The sequence below is a fragment of the Sinocyclocheilus anshuiensis genome, unplaced genomic scaffold, assembly GCF_001515605.1.
Source record: "Sinocyclocheilus anshuiensis isolate Anshui unplaced genomic scaffold, SAMN03320099.WGS_v1.1 scaffold991, whole genome shotgun sequence".
In the NCBI taxonomy this organism is placed as follows: Eukaryota; Metazoa; Chordata; class Actinopteri; order Cypriniformes; family Cyprinidae; genus Sinocyclocheilus; species Sinocyclocheilus anshuiensis.
The window spans coordinates 652,826-674,879 of NW_015547702.1; the positions used below are offsets into that span (position 1 = coordinate 652,826).

Consider the following 22,054-nt stretch of genomic DNA (forward strand, 5'->3'; position numbering starts at 1 on the left):
CATTTAAGAGCCAGAGGACGCGAGCTCGCGCGCACAGTGAGAAGATTTGTGCGTGAGCTCATCCGAAGCACGCAAACCAGCGCCTCAGAATGCGCGCAAATATTAAGCTCTCTCTGAAGTATTGTGTTTAAATGGACAAATTCACACAAAAATTATGTCAAAATGCCCGTCTTGGTAAGTATCCTATAGCAGACATAGTGAACATACTGTATCAGTGCATTCTCTTAAGGTGACAGCACTTTCTTAATATTAATCAAACAGCAACAACAACAAAATTACTCGCTGCTTTTGAGTGAATAGCTTTTGTAACTTTAATAAAGATTAATCTTTAAATTATAGTCAAATATGCAATGCTGTTTTACATTTCATTACTTTATTCAATTTCTTTTCCTAAAACTGTTAGACCTACCTAAAAAAAACCCTGAAAATCACCGTTTATTTTATTTGTATCTTTACTCTATTGTATTTATTTGTGCTGTTGCTTGTAGTTATATTATTCTTATTTTCTTTATTTTTATTTGACAGTATATTTTTTGCCTTAACATAGCACATACCGAAACATACCGAAACCGTGACTCTAAAACCGTGATACAAACCAAACTGTGAGTAAGTTGAACCGTTCCACGCCTAATATAAATACACACATATGTATATATTTTAACAAATATTTGTATGTATTGTATGTTTTTGTATGTAAACACTTGTATATAACTTATATTGTATATAAATATAAATATTTTAACATATTTTTCCTTAATATATACATGTGTGTATTTATATATACATGATAAATATACACAGAACACAAACATATGTAAACAAACTTTTATTTTGAATCGATTAATCATGATTAATCGTTTTGCAGTCCTACTATTGTCCAAAAGATACTTGTTATGGCCTGAATGATATTTGACGTTTTGATATTTGACTTTATTCACCCACTCCTCAGTATACAAAAAATCCTCGATTTGTTTAGTTCATGCAAGGCCAAAGACAGCATTTGTCACTCAATCTATGTTCTAGTATGAACCAGAGAGAGAGAGAGAGAGAGAGAGTGACTGTCAAGCCAAAGTACAGTTCACACACTCTACGATGGCTCTATATGCTTTTCCAGCAGGAAATTCCTTTAGCAAGACTGAATGATTTACTAGAGCTCAATGGAAACAGCAAGTGCAACTAGGGACTGCTAGACCATCACGCTTTATATCTGAGAACTATTCTGCACTGATATCTCCAATGCACTTTATCCATATGGCAGTAAAACCTATAATCCATTCAGTTATGGGTGCACTGATTCCCTTTGATATTTTTTTCACCCTTTTACTATATTCAAGTATGAATATTAAGACAAGGAAAACAATAAAACGTTGCTCAATGCACCATCAGAGACTACACTTTCAAGAACACAGAGGAAACTGTGAAGACAAGCACATCAGATGTCAACACTTGTCAGCTTCTTCTGTTAGCCATTAAAGCTGGCATACTGAACTAGTTTAGAAACATAGGCTCATTAATAGGTTCCAAATGATATTCTGCTCCTTCTCACGTGACCTTTTGTCATGTGGTGACTTTCAGACAGAGACCACCCACGTTTTCTTTACGTATTTTAGAAGTCTATTTAGGCTTCACGGTGTTACACTTGTTTATGGACCTCACTCAGGATAGATGGCATCTTTAATTTAAAGGCTGCGAATAATCACAGTACAGACCATTGGATGGGTTGTACTTGAGTACCTTGGTGTTGAATGTTCAGACAAAATATGAAAATATTGAAAATATGGCTTTCCAAAGGAAAAAAAAAAACTTTGAGGATAAAAAGCTGTGAAAATTGACCAACACAAAACTATAAAGACACTGGTTGATATTCACTCTTTTTGCATCGTGGTAAAGGGATAGTTCACACAAAAAAGAAAATTCTGTCATGATTTACTCACGTCATTCCAAACCTCTAAGACTTACTTTCTTCTAGTGTTGTCAAAAGACCCGGTATTTCGGTGCCAAGTCGGTACTAAAAAAATGAAAACGTTACGGTACCAGGTTTTTTTAAGTACCGGTGGTACCGAGTACCCGGTCAACCCGGTTCTTGATGCGCTATCAGAAAGCTATCCTCTTCCAGTGTTGCCAAGTCCGCGGTTTTCCCGCGGAATTGGGCTGCTTTAACACGGTTGCCGCGGGTTGTTTTTCATGTCCGCGGGTTGAAAAACGACCCCACTAACGTGATATTTAGCCCCTGGAATGCGAATTTTACCTGGGGAACCCCGCCAAAACATGCGTATTTTATCCTCGGAACGCGATTTTTAACGTGGACCCCCTCGAAACGCGATTGGGCGGGTTTTGTTGTGAAAACCTGGCAACCTCTTCTTAAAAGCAGTGGCGGAAACGCATCAAACTAACAAAACACCCCGATCAAGTTCAAGCAGGTAAGTTTCAATTACATTTTTAATATTTAGAGCTTCTGTAATGAATATTATTCCATATTTTAATTTGAATTTCGGATTGAAATAAACATCGCCGTTAGCATATACGTAGTTAATCGTTTGCATAAGCGCGGCTAATGCTAATATAAGGAGCATTAGAATTCATTTTGTTCATTTTGTTCAAAATTATTTCTTTGTTAACTATTTAATGCTCCTATAACTTTTATTACTGTAAAAAACAGGAGGACATAATGGTATTTACTATTTTTACACACCAGAGGCTTTTAAATGAACTGTGTAACCAAAATATGCGTGTTAGAGAATGTACAAATGTATGGTTAACAGTGTTTATGTCATATCAGTCCGTCAGAAATTTTGGGTGAAACTTGTTTACTTGTTTCATACTTTTATTACCTGTGGGAAAACTTGAAACACTTTTAAATAAGTATAAAGAATGGCATTGGGTTTGTACATTTAATTTTTGTTTAACGTTATTAATAAAAATGTTGTTCAATTAGCATGTTTTTGTGTTTTGCTTTGGTACCAAAATTGGTACCGAGAACCGTGGATTTTCACTGGTATCGGTACCGAATACTGAAATTTTGGTACCGTGACAACACTACTTTCTTCTGTGAAATACAAAAGAAAATATTTTGAAGAATATTGGAAACTAAACAACTTTTGAGCCCATTGACTTCCAAAAGATTTCTCAATTTTTTTTTTCTTTTTCGTTCCACAGAAGAAAGAAACTCATACAGTAAAGACATGAGGTTGAGTAAACGACAATATTAATTTTTGGGTGAACTACCTCTTTAAATATGCCATCGTCCTGAGCTCCATAAGTATATACCTGCACTTTAACCATAAATCCTTTTAGTCTTAGGTCAATAAACTTGTAAACAAACAAGTAAACTGAAACTAAATTCAACACCGAGCATGAAAGATAATAAAATACCTTGAGTGTTTGTTTGTAATATTGTCTGCCAGAGACAATTGGTAGGTCTTGTGTAGAGACAAAAGTGAATGAATATAGACTAGTTTTGCAGGCCCACTGCCCACAGAGTGAATGATAATGGGGATGGCAATGTTGGTTTAGGGAAGTTTCATACTCAGCGGGCACCACGAGACAGGGAGGAAACTTTCCTTAGTGTGAGAAATATCCATTAGCTTGAACATACTCCCACAGATCACAGTCTAGCTCAATAAAAAAAAAAGAAAAGAGGTAACAGCAAAGTCTGCCTTTGATAACTGAAATGTAATGAAATAAAAGAAATTAACAACAGATTAGAAAAAAGCAGGTCCAGGAATAGTTTCTGGAAAGGAAAAAGCCTGGAAAAGCACTGGTAACAGGGATCTAGGCTACATCGTTATTTCGCACACTCACATACAATTGAATGTACGGCTCATTGTGGCAAGAACCACACAGACACACACACATATAGAGTGAAGGTCAAGTGGAAACAGGCAGAGGGTTTTTCAATCAGCAAGCTGCTAAACACAATTGCAGATGTGAAAAAGATAAATATAAAAACACAAAACTGGCAGTGATCACGTTGTGCTTACCAAAGTACTCAGCCTTTGGCTGGTCGTCCATCTCCTTTTCCAGGCGTTCAGTTAGAGCTTCTAATTTTATTTCAGCTGCAGATGGCCCCTGATCTGTCTGTACATGCAGGGTCTGGCATGGCAGCTTGAGCGCCCGAGAATGGCTTGAAGACTCATCATGGGGCGACTCAACAGGGGTAAAAGCGGGCACTGTCGGGTTACCGGGTGCAGAGCTCTTGGGTTGGGATGGCTCACCTTGCTTCCCTCGAGGTTGGGTCACCTGGGTAGGGGAGGGGGTGCCAATATTATGAGCTCCCCCGTTTTGATATGTCAGTCCACTGGCAGGCCACTGGGCAGAGTTTGGTTGGCAGTGCGGCCCAGGGCTAACTTGTTGAGGCTGGTGATATACTTCCCTGTACGTTCCTGTGGGCGACTGAGAGGGAGACTTCCCTGTTTGAGGGAATCCCTGAGACACTGGAGAATAATTCTGACCCGCTCCAGGTGAGCTAGAAGAGGAGGAACTGTTTGAGAAAGGATACGATGGCGCCTGAGACGGGTAACCGCTTCTTGATGCCCATGTGCCAGGGGGGCTGGTAGAGGGTGCTGATCGGGCTGGCACTGGTATTGGGTTAACAGCATTACCAGTCTCCTTAACGTCATAAGCCCTGTTGCTGGATCCATCAGGTAAGCTGGCCGAATGATGCTTTTGTCCGTCATAAGATATGTATGGAGTCACACTGGCAGTGCCAACCATTGGTCCAGACATGATGGGTGGTTTGGCTGCTGCTTCACCACCCTGTCTATAACTATTGATGGGTGGTCTGTCTTTGGTGTAAAATGTGTTATCTGACACTTTTGAATTACTTCCATTGATCCTTGCTGCCAAACTGTTTCTTGCCATCTCCTCTTGCTGCTTCTGTATGTGTATTTTGGTCATCTTTGAGGCAAAAACTTTTCTGGTTTCTTCAAAATCCGGGTTGTTTCCCGCATCTCTCTTCACGCGAAATAACCCGTCCTTCGATGCTTCATACATGTTCAAGTCCTCGATGAATTTACTCGCCTCAAGTCCCAAATCGTCGTATTTATCCATGTTTGCAACTGGAAACACGAACTGAAACACTCAGAAAGAAAGTTTTTAACGACTTCTGTCAGCGGAGGATCTCCAGCGTTAAATTTTGACAAACCATTGAAGATGGGAAATTGATGGGGAATAGCTGGACAAACTTATTCACCTGTGAAAAGCCACCAGTAAGATCAGTAAAAACTGCAAAAGCCAAGTCAAGAGTTTAGGTTTCCACACAGCAAACATCACACGACACAGATTAAATCCACTAAAATAGCCGACCCGCGAAAATAAGTTTACCACGCGTGACGGGAAAGCTATTTCGACGAAAAACCTCTCGGCATTTTCTCAACCTGTAAATAAAACTAACTGTAGACAGCGACAAAAAGAAGGAAAATCTACTATGAAACGAACTAACAGCTGAGTGAAAAGAAACGTAGGCTACACCCGCAGAACTGCTCTTGTAACTTTCGGAGGCAGCTCTCCGTTTAAATCGACTGAAACTCGACCTAAACTCTAACATCTAACGAAGTCTACTCCAGAGTGGACGACAGCGAGTTTAAACGGCTCCTTTAGTGAACTCTTCTGCTCACTGAGAGAAACTGAGCGAGTTCCGCCGAGTCCCGCTGTGAATGAAGAAGCGCGAGAGCGCGAGACCAGCTGTGCAGTTCACGAGCGCGCCTAGAGGAAAACAGTGTCCGCGTGCAGGTTATTCACACGGATCCCTATAAGCTAAATAACCAAGATCAGTCTTTTGGGGCTTTAGAGAGCTTGTGCTTGAAAGAGACGTGTAAAGACTCTCTGCTGTCGTGTGGTTGCGTTGTAACTTCACATGATTAAAGTAGCCTACACTGAAGAGAATTTGCTCACCACAAGACATGTGGAAATAATCCAGCATTTCATTTGATATATTACAGTGAATTTGACATCTAACGTTTAATTTGAGAAGGTTACTTGAGGAGTCAACTTGGTCTGTTGGACTGGAGCAAAACTCCAGTGTTATCATAAAAGAACGAGCCTGAATCAGCCTGATCATTTGGGCTATGAACGAATGGATAGATTAAAAAAAATGCATAGGCTAGATGAAAGGTTTTCATTTAATTTGTGAATTTACTGTTTAGTCCCTAAAATTCATGTTTCATAATTTTTCAATGCTTCAAAAATGGCAAAAAGCACCATAAAAGTCAACTCGATCTCATGGAAGTGCGTATAAATAGTACGCCAAATAAAAACCAAAACTCGTGGTATTGATACGCAAAAAAATGGACTTTGGCGTGTATATGCTACGCAATGGGTAGATTTAGGGTTGTGGGGTAGATGCGTATCATATGTACGCGAAAACTGCGTATCATATGCACGCCAACAAATTTCGTATCATATGCACGCGAAAACTGCGTATTATATGCACGCCAAACACATGCGTATCATATGCACGCCAAAGTCCATTTTTGCGTATCAATACCACGAGTTTTCGTTTTTATTTGGCGTACTATTTATACGCATTTTCATGAGACCGGGCTCATACAAGTACATGCACTATAGCTATATTCCAATACTTGAAGTCATTCATCTCTGTGATGAACAAACCAAAATGTAAGTGACAATCTTTCCTCTTTATAGCTTTCAAATCTTTCAAAGCATAACTCGATGCATAATATTCAAATGCGTCACAATGTAAAACTATTATATGCACACATCATACACGTGTTTGGTGGTTAATGTGGAGATCGCAGCGCCATGCTGATCAGCCTTACAGGTCCCATCTGAAGACATTTCAGAGCGTTCCAGTAGCCAAACCAAACCATGATGTTGTGAAGAGGAAAGTGAAGTGAGGGATAACACGACTCATGTGATCAACTCCACAAGCCAAACATTCCTACACAGCAACATTATCTGCAGCATGAAGAGGGACAGAAATGCTTTTCCCTAAGCACACACCTCACACGTCCAGTAACATTACATGTAGTAGTAGTATGTGGGCACTTAAAATGGTTTTGCATTAGCTACAAATAAAAGCAGGTGTCATTTGCATTAAAATACTGTAATTTTTTCTCTTGTGCGCTCCTCATTTGGGAGTCACACTCATGGTCTTCGCGGTCAAAAGTGACCGGACACCTGAAATGTAACTTTTTTTTTCTTCAGTAAAATAAATCTAATATATTTTTGTTCAATAATATTTGTTTCTTTTGCATTTAGAGAAAATGTTATGCTAGTAATTGATATTTATGCAATAATTATGATCAATTTTTCCCATTGAAAATATTAATTTTTTTTACATATATTTTTTTACAATTATTTTTCAATTAATGCAGTATTTCAGATTAAAATAGAGACTAGATTTTTAAAGGGAGAATAGCACTTCCTGGTGAGAGCAAAAAAGAAAAAGAAAAACCTGTAACCTCTAGATTCAGTATAGGACTCTATAGAGAGGCTTGTGAATTCCCTAGTTGTTTTTATACATCATTGTTTACTTTTATTAGGTTGGGGATTTAAATTAATATTAAGGCATTCTCAAAGACTACTTTTTGTCAAGGTTTATATTTTTTGTTGTTTTAAATGTTGATTTGAAGTGTAGGTTTTTCCATTATTATTACTACATTTAAACCTGAACACAGAAAGCATTTTGTTACACAAAACATTAAAATTCTATAAAAATGTAACAAAAATTTACAGGAATGCTTTATCAGAGCTTAATCCTTCTAGGTCTGATCTGATTTTAACCTCTTATTTCAGTCTTCTGACTCATTTTGGCTATATGGTTATAGCCATACCAATTCATTTGAGTATGTATAATTCTGTATGTGTGTGTATGTGAGTGGATATATCTGTTTTACACTCTTGATGTTTTAGTGTAACCCCTTCCTTGCTGTCCACTTTTTTACTGCATTGTAGTTGAATTATTGATTTTATTTTACATAGTTGCAGTGTTACAGTCACACCAGTTCATAGGTGTGTGTGTGTGTGTGTCTGTGTACAAGTGTGTGTCCAAGTGCCACAAAAGTCACCAAGTTTCGTACCATTCTGGTGAAGCTACGATTTTTTAAAATTCAAAATGTAAAATTCTCCGGTCAGAAGTGACCGAAGACCGCACAAGGTTAAAACTACTTCTTAATTTTATGACTTTTCATTAACTGCTGTGACAGTGATTTTTAATCAGTTACCGTCATGTTTACACAGGTGTTGTTTGTCACATATGAATGTGTTCCAATGTTTCACACCTCTCTTCACTTTGAGACTTGTTTTATCAACCCAGCTTTTTGAGAAAAATTTTTTCTTGAACAGTGTTCTCTTGCTATCTTTCTTGAAACAAAATTCCACTTAGTTAGATATTTTGTATCTGCAACAACATTCAGACATTCGTAAGTGTCGACAAATGTGTCCAAATACTTTTTGGGGCCACTGTAGAGCTGCTGACAATGGTTATGCATTATTGTAGACCAGAATTGACAAACAGTTGGCTCTAACCGTCTGAGAGCTGTTATGGTATAAGTATAAATTTGAGTGAAAAGTTGATTTTAAAAATCGATATGAAGTTTAGAATTTCCTGATTATCATGTTTTCCATAATGCAAAAAATATTTTGTGCTTCAAAGCAAGAAAATCTGAAAATTTGCATGATCAGTTATAATACTTTATTATTTAATAACTTACAAATACTGCAGAATGTTAAATATTTTACATATTTGACATAAAAGTATGTGCTTAAAGGTGTTATTTATGAGTTTAAGTTAGATTTTGAATCCCTGATTGTCAATAGTACATGTTCTTAGGACTCCTCCACTTTGGGTGATTTTGGTTTGCCTGTTTTATCGCTTGCCAAGTAATAATCAGTCATCTGGTTCTTTAGAAAAATAATAACACACCTCCCTTTAACAAGTTACATGATTTGAAGAAACTGTACGAAGAGTTGTGCCAAAGTTGAATACTTAGGTATAAGGATTTGTTCAGATTCTTGGTAACCAAACGTTTTGGTTACCACTGACTTCCATTGTGAGACGTTTCTCAAAATATCTTATTTCATATTTCCACAGAACAAAGAAAGTCTTACAGGTTTGGAATGACATGAGGGTGAGTAAATGACAGCATTTTCATTTTTGGGTGAACTATCTCTTTAACCTTAAGTATTCAAATAGTAATAGTGCTGCTTGCTTTAGCAAACACAACTAATAAATGAAACTAGAAGAATATAACAGACCACTAATGTGAATGCAGTAACACAATACGAAAAGACACAACACACAGGAAATTAATACTCTAAAAATATCAAGTCATCTGGGATAAAAAAAAAATCCCTTCCTCTTTTTAAAGTCAGCACATTTGAGGAATGTGGGACTTCTGGGAAATTATTCTACAGTGTTTTATTAGAGAGTCACTTATATAAGGCCATAAGGGACAGCAAAGTGGATCGATTTCAGACTGAATTATGTGTGGTTACTGAGTAACAGGGCAAAAAATGTTTCCAAACAACAGAGGTACTGTCAGCGACTGTCCCAGGACATCAATACCCTAAAGGCATAACACTTCATTTGACATGAAAGGCTTCCTTTATGCCCATTCCCAACTTATTGTTCACTCAAGTACTGAGAAACATATTCTCTGATGCATTTGGAGAAGGTCAGACACTCAACACATAAAGCAACACAGTCCAAACCCATTCAGCGAGGCGCTAACTCGAGCGCGGTGTCAGTGTGCGTTGTGTCATTGGGTTGGGCTGCAGAGACTGAGAAAATGGGGCCAAATTACTCTGGTGTTGAAATGTGATGACTCAAGTCTATCCGTTCTCATTTCCAAAGGGAATGATGGGCATTCCTAAAGCGGTCTAATAGTAATCTTATAAAAGAGGGATCTATTCGTTACCTTCAGATAATTGTTCTATGGTTTCATATGATGTGTCCTGACAATTCACTAAAAATGGAAATATGGTTTCAGATGTCAGGCTCATTAACGTAAAATTAAAAGGATAGTTCACCCAAAATGTATGATTCCATTTTATTGCAATAGATTATTTTGAACATACATTTTTGATCATATCTGTTATGTATGGAAGCCCATTTCCGCCACTGAATAAAAAATAAAACAAGGTAATTGTGACTTTTTACCTCACAATTCTGACTTTTTTTCTCAGAATTGCGAGTTCATATCTTGCAATACCTTATATTTGACTTTATAACACGCAATTGCGAGTTATAAAGTCAGAATTGCGAGGTATTTTTCTCGCAATTGCGAGTTTATATCTCGAAATTCTGACTTTCTTTTTTTCTGACAATTGCGAGTTCATATCTCACAATTATGACTTTTTTTTTTTTTTTTACAGAATTGCTAGTTATAAAGTCAAAACTGCGAGTTATAAAGTAAGAATTGCGAGATATAAACTCGCAATTCTGACTTTCTTTTTTTCTCGGAATTGCGAATTCGTATCTCACAATTATGACTTTTTTTTTTCTCAGAATTGCGAGATATAGCCTAAACTCCCAATTCCGAGAAAAAAAGAAAGTCAGAATTGCATGACTTTATAACTCACAGTTTTGACTTTATAACTCGCAGTTGCGTGTCACACAATTCTGAAAAGTCAGAATTGTGAGATAAAAAGTCGCAATTACCTTGTTTTATTTTTTATTTAGTGGCGGAAACGGGCTTCCATAATTATGCCTATTGTGTACACTTAAAAAAAACGGATTAGGCCTACTTTGAAACTCTTTTCACTCAGAAATTGCTAGAAAATAATACTTACAAATACTTAGAAACATCAAGTAACATTGCATTAGGTCGTTTTTTTAAGTAGAAAGACTGAAATGGCATTTTCTTTGGAAACATAGCCTACTCTAATAATCTTTCTTTTATGTACAGAAAAATCATTTTTACAGTGTACTTATATTAATTATCTAGTATTACTATGAAAAAATTAAAAATCTGTTATCATTTATTTACTCACCCCTGTTTTTGTTACCAGTTTTGGTCACCATTGACCATCATACAGACAAAAAAAACACTAAGACTTTCCTCAAAATATCTTATTTTATGTTCCACAGAACAAAGAAAGAAGATTCAAAGAAGCAAATTCAGATCTGCCTCCATCCAATCAGCAACTGATGCACAGAATCAAGTCTATGTCCTACTTTTTTTTTTTTGATAAACCACTTCAGTCACATGCAAGTTGCAATTTGGGCAAAAAAAATCTGATGCGACTTCAGTTAGCGACTTTAATGTGCATGTGCATTATATGAAACGGCTTGAAAAACACTATTTACGATGCCATTTTATTTCTGCTTTGCATTTGCATTTATTCATTTAGCAGATGCTTTTATCCAAAGATCCACTCCAAACTTTACTTGCTTGTTTATTATCAAAGCATAAACTGGTAAAAGCGCATGCGCATTGATGCATAGAAATGTGTATATGTGTAAATAAGTATGTTGGAAGTAATTCTTATTGGTTAACACGTAGATGCACAGAGTTGCATCAACAATTTCTCAAATTTTGTTTTAGTGTAAATTGTTATTGTTTTCTACCTCACCCTAAAAAAATGTTTTCTCAGTGTACTTGTGATGCAGCGTCCCCACTGAAATCATTTGCTTGACAGTGTTTGACATTGTGTGATTTTCAGTGTGTACGTGCTCTAACACCACAGCCAGGATGTTAAAAAACTAAAGACTCCATACAGGACAGTGAGTCAGCTACAGTAAATGAGTGTTTGATGAGACGCTGGTTCTGAGACCCAGCAGGAATCCCACTGTTGTCTGAAAGCACAGCATGACCTCCACATCTCCATTTCAGGCAGTGCAGGTCTGTCAGAGCAGAGGTGTTGTCATGTCAGGCTAAAACTGGGCGTTCAGAAATAGTTCGCTACAAAACACTAACACCGCCAGACCGGCCTGGAGTCTGAGGTGACGAGGGCTGAGAGTTGGGGCTGGGTACAAAAAATGTATCTCATAAACTGAAAATGGCCTAAACTCCTCTTTATTTAGCAGCAAAGAGCGAAGCCGTTTTCATTTTCAACTCAAAAAGAACATCTTGTAAAACTGAAAAAATTACTAAGTACACCATTGTCCTTCTTTGCTTCCTTTTCAAAAATCCTCAACCAGCTGTTTTCCTGACGTGGCTCTGTGGATATCAGAGTCTTTTCACGTACGGTCCTTTCTGAAATCAGAACTCCTGTAAGGCACATCATGTCATTCGTCCTCCAGGAAGTAGATGAGGGCCATTCTGGGCGAGAGGATGGCCTTCTTAATGACCTGCTAAGAGAGCAGACGGGCACCCAGAGGGCTGTTCAGCACCAGTTCCTGAACCTTCTGTGCGTCCTGAGCCACTTCACGAGGTACAGATACACTCCCACACGCCTTATTAGTGATCCGAGGACAAAAAAAGAGAGAACACTGATGACATCTGAAAGGTTAGAAACTGAAGATAATCAATTAAACAAGTGGTTTTACATTTTGTTATTTTGAACCAAAAACAGGCAAGTCTGACTGATGCAAAACGATGACAAACTAAATTTTGACATTTTATGGAACCTGTTTGTTCTCTAGATTCAAGTTCTTCACAGTAAGTCTAGGGATTTTTTTTTTTTTTTTTGCCCATTTGATTGTCCGTCAGATAAAACTCATGTTGTGGGAAGTTGAGAGTTGTTTTCTTACTGGCCCAACTTTCAAAGAGCTTTTCATGGAGAAGACAATCCAAAAACCATTGAAAGAAAATTTTAGAGATTAGAGTTTAGAGTCCGATTAGAGTTCAGCCGGTCGGCGTGGTAGCCCAGGTGCACATTGATAGTAATACATGTGGTTCACATGGCTCTTATTAGTCTTGTCGATAGATCTACTTTGTGGGGGATGTCTTGTTCTGTTCCTGTCTGTTAATCTTCATGTGTGTGGGTGGGCACATGTATGTACGCTGATGCAGTTATATCCTTATACTCAGCAACATGCACATATTGGCTTGTATTGTTCATTTCTGTGTCTCCTGCTTTGTGGGGGGTTATTCATGTATGTTATATGTGCAGCAGCAGTATTCCTTACATGCTCACAGCAGCATGTTGTGGATGTATTGGCAGTAGCAAGTCTCGGTACTTGCTCTGCTGCAGCAGCGTAGCAGATCTATTTCGCCAAGACCAAATATATTAACATTGTCATGTACATTACCATGCCAATCCCTCCGAGAGTTGTCATGACAGAAATATATATGTATACACACACACACACAAACACATTTTAGATATACTGTATATAAAGTATATATAATAAATAAAATAATAATATATATATATATCTATATAATTAAATATAAATCTATATAAATCTATATAAATAAAAAAGTATAGATAAATTGAAAGAAAAAATATTTTTTACATGTGCACCATGAACTCAATGTCTGTATTGTGGTCTCCAGATGTTTTTTTGCTTGCTTATTTTTTATTAAAAAAAATAAAAAAACTGACACAAAACATTTTTTTTTTCACCAAAATCTAGGCTCAATCTATTTTCTAAACTCTCAAGGCTTTGCAAAAGTGACACCCTGTCACTGCAACTGAAAGTTGAGAAAAGTGCTTTCAGAAATCAATATGCTTTATTCCTGCCTGGTTTAAAACTTGACATTGCTCTTTCCACATCCTCAAAATGCATATTCATCAAATGCTCTGTCAGAGCTTTCTCTAGTGTGTAAGCATCTTTGCACATATAAGTTTAATACTTTATGCTGGAGGACAAAATATGGGTAAAATTGTTTTCCTCTTGATCAGCAGTAGTTTTAGTTTTTTTTAAATTGACATACTGTGTGTTAAAGTGCTTATGCCATATTCTGGGATGACTAAACAAAACCTTTAAGGGTGGATACCTTGCTTCTGCATCTGCTGTTAGCTTTGTGTGTGGGTTTGTGTGAAACTAAAGCTGGTCTTCTGATGCATCTGCTCCTCAGTGTGTCTGTGGTGAAATGAAACGCACCCAGACAGCTGGACTGCATCATGGGAGAAAATCATCCCTGTTATTATGACTCCCAAAGTAGTTCAGCCACCCGCACAAAGCAGGGGATTCCCTAAAATACTAGCAGGCTGGTGCCAGCCTGAGGCCTGGCAGAGCGCGGGCGCAGCAAAGCCTTCTGGGTTGTACTATTTCAACCGAGTATGCAGTAACATCTCCATTTGGAGATTAATTTCCTGATTTTATTCATCTTTGTAACTGTTATGGTAGCTACGTCTTTATCTCATGTTGCCAGATGTGTACTGTGTGTGTCAAAAAAAGTGGGTGAATACAAAAAACATGAGAATTTAACATTTTTCTTTTTCTTAATTTGATTTACAGTAGTTGAGCTAGTTTGACATCAACTGCATTCAGGTGAGTTTTGGTAACCAATATCTGGCAACAGTAGATTGTTACACATTGTTCTGCTTGGTTGAGATTTCAGAAATTGTGAAAAGAAAATTCATAAAATTGTCTGAATGCAGAACCAGCCAATGAGAACATATGTGACCCTGGAGCACAAAAGCAGTCTTAAGTCGTTGGGGTATATTTGTAGCAATAGCCAAAAATACATTGTATGGGTCAAAATTATAGATTTTTCTTTTATGCCAAAAATCATTAGGATATTAAGTAAAGATCATGTTCCATGAAGATATTTTGTAAATTTCCGACTGTAAATATATCAAAACTTAATTTTTGATTAGTAATATGCATTGCTAAGAACTTCATTTGGACAACTTTAAAGATGATTTTCTCAATATTTTGATTTTTTTGCACCCTCAGATTCCAGATTTTCAAATAGTTGTATCTCAGCCAAATATTGTCCGATCCTAACAAACCATACATCAATGGAAAGCTTATTAATTCAATGCATAAGTCTCAATAGAAAAAAAAAATTACCCTTATGACTGGTTTTGTGGTCCAGGGTCACATATAATGACTGAAATATTAAACTGTACAGCTTTCAGATGATGTATAAATCTCAATTTTGAAAAATTGACCCTTAAGACATGAAAGCTCCTATGGATCTGCTTGACATTTTATCCCACTATTCTGACTTTCTCACAATTCTGACTCTCTTTTTTTGAGTTCAATCTTGCAATTATTACATTTTTCTCAAAATTGCAGGTTTATCATAATTCAGACGTTTGTTTTCTTGGAACTCTCAGTTTACGTCTTGCAATTCCGACTTTTTTCTCACAATTTGTTCACATGGACAAAAAGCACACATTCATGGTTAACATTCCAAAAAATATTCCCCCCCAAAAAAAGTTAACTCAAACCTAATTAGTTTTGAATTACGTGATTCAGAATTGATTAGAACCGAGAACTCAGAATTCACAGAATTGTGAGATGTTACCTCAAAACTGTATGAGATTTAAACTCAGAACACTGAGAAAAGTAAGAATTGTGAGATGCAAACTCAGAATTCATGGTGTGAACGGCTAACAATAGCTAACAACACAATACTTTTATGTGCTTCATACAATATAAGCTCAAGATTTTTTTTAGTACACAGACATATTAAAAAAATGAACTAATTTTATCTATACTTTACTAACCATTTCCCATCTGTCATCTTTTTTTTAATGGATTCTGGGATTGTCTTCTCCATTAAGAATGCAATTCTGCAAGTGATGCTGTCTTGGATTTTGGACAAAACGAGACATTAGAAGGTAGCATAAATATACTAATTTATACCAATGACAGATGCATGAGGGCAAGTAGAGACACACATTTGCCCGAGTTCTCAAAAGATAGTCATGCAAAGAAGATTTTAGCCCCAGATGGTTCAAGTCTGTAATAATCGTTCACTCGTCACGTCAAATTCAGAGGCCAATCCCTTCACACACATGCACAAATTACAGACAGACTGTACTGAAATACAGGCTTTTAAATTGGAGGTAAACACTTTCCCTTTACCACTTTCCCAGAGAACATCCTGTACCGAATATTCTGCATACAAACATCCCGATGACAAGAAAATACCGCAAAAATACTGAGATACCGATTCGTTTGAGAGAAGGTTGTGTTTGCTAAATCCTGCATCACTATAATAACTGATCATGCTTAAGGCTATAGTCATTTAGATCAACTCCTAACACTAAGTATTTAGTAAAGATGTAAAGTACACAGAACAGCCTAGACTTGTGGAAGTGATTTTTTTGCAAACAAGCACCGCTCACATTGTCCCAGGGAACAAATTAAATTAAAGGTATAGTTCACCCAGAAATTTCCTGTTCATTTACTCACCCTCAGGTCATCCAAGATGTAGGTTACTTTTTTCTTCAGTAGAATTCTAAAGAAGATTTTTAGCTGAAACAGTGTTCCTTGGTGATTCATACAATGCAAGTCAATGCCTGCTGTCACTTTGAGAGTCAAAAAGCATATCATGCAACACAAAATTAATCGCTCCTGATGATATATTGAGGTCTTATGAAGCGGAACAATCAGTCTGTGCAAGAAACTGAACATTATTTATGTGGATGTTTTACATGAGACGTGTACAACATCCACATTTCATGTCATTATAGGGTGTTTTATATGATTGTGTATACATGATGTAATTGTATGATTACATAACTGGTGAATCTGTTATTTGAATCAGTTAATTGAAACAAACGGTTCAAAACAACCAGTTTCTGGAAAATAATCACATTTCTCTGTTTGTCTGAGGCTCTGGATTACAGGTAATAATGTTGTAAATAGTGTACAGTTTCTTGCACAGACTGATTATTTCACTTCATAAGACCTCAATATATCGTCAGGAGAGATGGGTATTAATTTGTGTTGCCTGTGATGCTTTTTTTTACTCTTAAAGTGGTGGTAGCCATTGCATTTTATGAATCATCCAGGATCACAATTTCAGCTAAAAAAAAAATCTTTAAGGAAAAAAGTAACCTATGTCTTGAAGGGCTTGAGGCCGAGTGTATTAACAGCAAATTTTAATTTCTGGGGGAACTATCACTTTAGTTTTTGTCCAACATCAGCTGTGGATTTAATTTCCTCAAAGGCAACATTCTTCAAAATAATGCTGTAAATAAAATGTATTTGGGGTGTTTTCAGTGTGTGTGTGTGCGTGTGACATACCCATATGGACAGCTGCAGTGTGTCGGGTGTTTGTAGGTACTCTGGATCCACACTAGGCCACGGCTGCTGAAGCACACTTCCCTTCCCCGACAGCACACTTCCTAGAGGATTCCTCACCTGAGACAAACCTGAGAGAGGTTTCAGGAAACTGTCACATAGTCTGAACACCAATAATCTATTAATACTTCATCAAATTAATCATCATCAGGCTTTTTTTGGCTCATATATAGTAAGATTACAGAGCTCATACATTAAGGATTTATTATTATTATTTATTATTACATTATTCATCATTTATAATGAGCAAAAATATGCCATTTTTGAGCGCTTGCTTGTATTTATTTAGCCAAAAAACATAAAAAGATGAAATTCTGATAGCTTGTAATGTAAATCAATGAAATCTTTACAACAGTATAGCAGACACTTACAGTACATAATGATATAAATACCAGTTATGACTCTATATCTCCCAATAATGTCTTAGTGATATTTAAATGCTTTGTTTTAATGATCAAAACATATAATGCAATGCAATACAATGATGATTGAGAGATGAACAAATACACATTCCTCAAAAGCCTGATGATCATATTTGAGACTCACATTTGAACATGATTTTTCCTAAAACCTATGCATGGATAATCAAGTAGAGCTAAAAGTTGCTTCAGCCCAGTATGTGTTCATCTTGAAATATTACAAACAATATAAAAGTTATGTTTATTTGATACAATTCAGTAAAGATTTCACAGCAAAAAGACACAGGAAGCACATTCTGAAGGTGGATATTTACACAATTTTGCTAAAAGGCCTCAATCAAATGACAGAAGACGTAGTAGATTTGTTTACAGCAAAGTTTTGTTCATTTACAGGCTTTAAAAATATGATAAAGTATGCTTTATAGAGTTAAAGATCCACTAGTGTCACCAAACTGGACAGCAAAAGCAATAACTGTTTTGTAACAAGGCAGAGAATGATCCAGCACATAAACAGGCGTCCGAATTTAGAAACCTGTGTCTGACCTCAGCATGGCCTTCAGGAAGGATGTACACTTCCGCTTGTCCTTAGCGTGTGTTTGTGTGTGTGCATAAGTACAGGAGGAAGTGGGACAAGAAGGAATAGTTCACCCAAAAATGAGATGAGTTCTGACATTATTTACTATCCTCATGTTGTTCCATGCTGTTATATTGTTTCTGTGGAACATTAAGGTCCTCTAAATCCATGAGAACACACACACACACACACACACACATATCCTTAACAAGCAACGTTTGGTCACATAGTTACACATCTTCTGGTCAGCATCAGTCAGTGTTATCAGAGCATGTGGGCATGTTCATTTTTCCTTACGGGACATACACACAGTGTGTGTGTGTGTGTGTGACAATAGCAGGATGTGATGGAACGGACAACAGGGGCCAAGAGTTTCCTTTTTTCCCCTTCACCACTAGTATTTCCACGACTTTTCACCCAGCTCACAATTATTCACTTTCATCCTGAGTCACTTTTTTTTTCTAATAGCATCGTACTAGCAATTTTGTATTGTCATCAGAATGTACCAATCCACACTATTCAGAGCTGAACTGGGAATGCCCAATTAATAATTATTCTTGAACTGAATGTGTTTTGATGATGCAAAACGAATGCTGAATTAACAAATCACCCATAAATGTTATCATACACAAGTCAATTACAAGTTATGTAATCAGAATTACTTTTTTAAGTAACTAGTAACGTAACACATTACTTTTTAATTTACAACAAAATATCTGAGTTATTAGTAATTAGTTATGTTACTTTGTTTCCTCACTTATTGACTGACAGCTATCATTTCCCCATGTTGTTAGCCTTTACAGCTGCCAAAAATATAACTTTTGGGTTATTTGTTATTAAGAAAACAAATAAGTAAGCCCAGCCCAGGTGACAAAAAGTAATGCGAAAGTATTGCAATGCATTACTTTCCATAAAAGTAACAGTAAAAGTAATGTAACTTTTTTTATAGAGTAATGCAATATTGTAATGCATTACTTTCCAAAAGTAACATTCCCCAACACCGATATTCAAGATTAAATAAATTTTTAAAATATAAAAATATTTTTGTTGTCTGTGTTGAATTTCATTGAATTGTAATTCAATACATACAATTCATCTTCCTGTGAGGCAGGACCAACTATAAAACTATACAAATTCAACTGAAAGGAAACCAATTCGTAAATGGCACTGCCATCGAAATCAATAAATGTTGTGGTACATGAATATGGTACTCATTCAATACCAAAAAACACCATCAGTGTATCAGGGACAGTGTTGGGGAAAGTAAAAGTAATGCATTATAATATTATGTTACTACATAAAGTAACTAATTGTGTTACTTAGTTATTCTTTATGGAAAGTAATGCATTAAGTTACTTTTGCATCACCTGGGCTGGGCTTGCTTATTTGTTTTTTAATAACAAAAAACCCAAAAGTTATATTTTTGGCAGCTGTAATGTAGGGATGGGCGATATCTTATCGTTTGCGATATACCGGTAAAAATTCTCCCCACGATAAGAATTAGTCTTCCCGCGATAATAACGATAAAGTCTAGTTGTTAACATATTTCTGTGTGCGACAGTGCGGAGCGACATCGCGGAAGGCGGACGTAAAATTGAGGAGGAGGCCATGTCGATTAACATTGCGTTATAAATATACTTTCCTTATAAAAATACCCAAGATTGAAGAACACAGATAAACCATATATTTTGTGCAATCGTATGTTTATTTTCCTCAAGTTTCATCAGTTAAAATGTCTCTATCTCCTTTGTGCGTTTTATTCAGCGATAACTGAACACCTTCCTGGAGCGTTGTCAGTATATTACTTCCATTGGTGGACGAAGTACACAAATCAAGTACTTGAGTAAAAGTACAGATCCGTATTACAAAATATTACTCCAGTAAAAGTAAAAGTACTCAGTTTTCAATTTTACTCGAGTGAAAGTACAAAAGTACTTGATTTTTAATGTACTTCCGAGTTTGGGCACCCCTGAATTAAACAGTCTTTACATTACGTGTGTACTCGTTAATGCTCACAACACCCTATTTTGGGTAAAAATAGGAAAGATAATACTTTTCTCTAAAGAAACATGATTCCCTGAATTATCGTCATTGATATCGTTATCGCAATAAATACCAGAAATATCGTGATATATATTTTTAAGCCCATATCGCTCATCCCTACTGTAAAGTTTCTTTCACACCAAAAGTGAAATGAATAGGTTTCTCAGCCTCTGCACCTCACTCTCGATTTCTCTCAACACATTACAGAAGAGATGTCAAAGTAACCTGCATTACTTAATTTAAAAAGTAACTCAGATATTTTGTTGCAAGTATTGCATTACTTTACTATGTACTTGGAAAAAGTAATCTGATTACGGAACTCGCGTTACTAGCAATGATTTACCCCCAACACTGATCATGGACCCGTCACAGGGTCAAATACAAATAAAAGTATTCTTATCAATTCACAGCGCAGATATTCACCAGGAACATGAACAATAGCTGCAGTGTGGAGTAAATGACAGCACAGGGAACAGTGAGGGAGGCTTGTGTACAGTATGTGTGATACGTGCAATGCTTCATGCTTGCATATGTTAGGGTGTAACGGACTTTTTCAGGATTAGATAAGCTGCTAAATGGACATGTTTCCCTGAAGGTCAGCATCCACCCATCTGACCTGCTTCATTTAATGTTCCATGAAACCATGAAACACCATGAAACCGGTCCAGTATTAACTATATATGCTTCCTATCAGTTTAATGCAAACTTGGCAGGAACGGCCTCATGTACTGTATTTGAATACATGCAAACGAGAATAAGATTTCAGAGCAATTGTGAAGAGGAAGCTTTTCAGTGAATAACAACTTCAATTTCAGCTACACTCTTAAAAATAAAGGTGCTTCACGATGCCATAGAAGAACCTTTTTTGTCTAAATGGTTCCATTAAGAACCTTTAACATGAGAAGAACCTTTCTGTTTCACAAAATGTTCTTTGTGGCGAAAGAAGGTTCTTCAGATTAAGAAAGAGATGGTTCTTTAAAGAACCTTTGATTGAATGGTTCTTCTATGGCATCGCTGTGGAGAACCTTTATTTTTAAAAGTGTACTGAATGACTACAGAGGTTTTAGCACACAAGACACTTTTTTCTAGCTTTATAGTGTCCATCCACTGTTACCTTCAAATAACAGCTTTGGGAACATGAGGAGTAAATGATGACAGTATTTTCATATTTTGACATACTGAGGTGCACGTGTGTGTGTGTCATACCTGCCCAGAGTTCAGAAGCTAAGTGTGGACACATGGGTGCCGCCATCACACAGAGCGATGCCAAAGCCTCCTCAAACTCCACGCTGTGCAGAACCACCCGAGACGAGGCTTGCTACGGTAAGAGAGCAGAAAACACAATAAAAAGTTCAGAAAGCTCAATCAATCATTTGGATTTCCAAGCACATTATTCTTGATGATTGTTGATGACTTACTGAGAGTGTGTTGGTCAGGCCCATGAGCCGAGAGATGGCCGCATTAAACAGGAAGTCTTCTGTGAAGTGACCTGTGACCTGTCAACAGAATAACATGGCTTAACTTCATTCAGCACAATGTTAGATATCAGTTTCCTTCAAACATACACTAAAGTTCAAACATAAAAATTAATACTTTAATTCATCAAGGATGCATTAACTTGATCAAAAGTGACAATAAAGACATTTATAATGTTACAAAGGATTTCCATTTCAAATAAATGCTGTTCTTTTGAACTTTCTATTAATCAAAGAACCCTATGAAGCATCAAAAATTATAAAAAAAAAAAAAACTTTTATACAGCAAGGATGCATTTTAATAAGTGACAGTAAAGACATTTGTAATGTTACAAAATTTCAAATGAATGCTGTTCTTTTAAACTTTTTACTGTATTTGTCAATGTTGTATGCATCACAGATCCCACAAAAATATTTTTCAACATTG

At 36.6% G+C, this 22,054-nt stretch overlaps 1 protein-coding gene and 1 pseudogene across 3 annotated transcripts in view; both read right to left on the reverse strand.

Annotated features, from left to right (window-relative positions):
* The window catches only part of LOC107703922 (LIM domain-containing protein 1-like), a 49,605-nt gene extending 43,824 nt beyond the window's left edge, over nucleotides 1–5,781 (reverse strand). The window contains exons 1-2 of one of the 3 annotated variants that reach the window (XM_016506726.1): nucleotides 5,192–5,781; nucleotides 3,981–5,057 (exon numbers count right to left, since the gene is read on the reverse strand). In XM_016506726.1, coding sequence (XP_016362212.1) covers nucleotides 3,981–5,049 — 1,069 coding nt within the window. In that variant the 5' untranslated portion in view covers nucleotides 5,050–5,057; nucleotides 5,192–5,781. Of the gene's footprint in view, nucleotides 1–3,980; nucleotides 5,071–5,143 lie in introns of all 3 variants that reach the window. The other 2 variants (XM_016506725.1, XM_016506724.1) reach the window with 2 other exon arrangements.
* Nucleotides 5,782–11,113: 5,332 nt separating this feature from the next.
* LOC107703900 (probable leucine--tRNA ligase, mitochondrial) overlaps nucleotides 11,114–22,054 on the reverse strand; it is a 63,905-nt pseudogene continuing 52,964 nt past the window's right edge.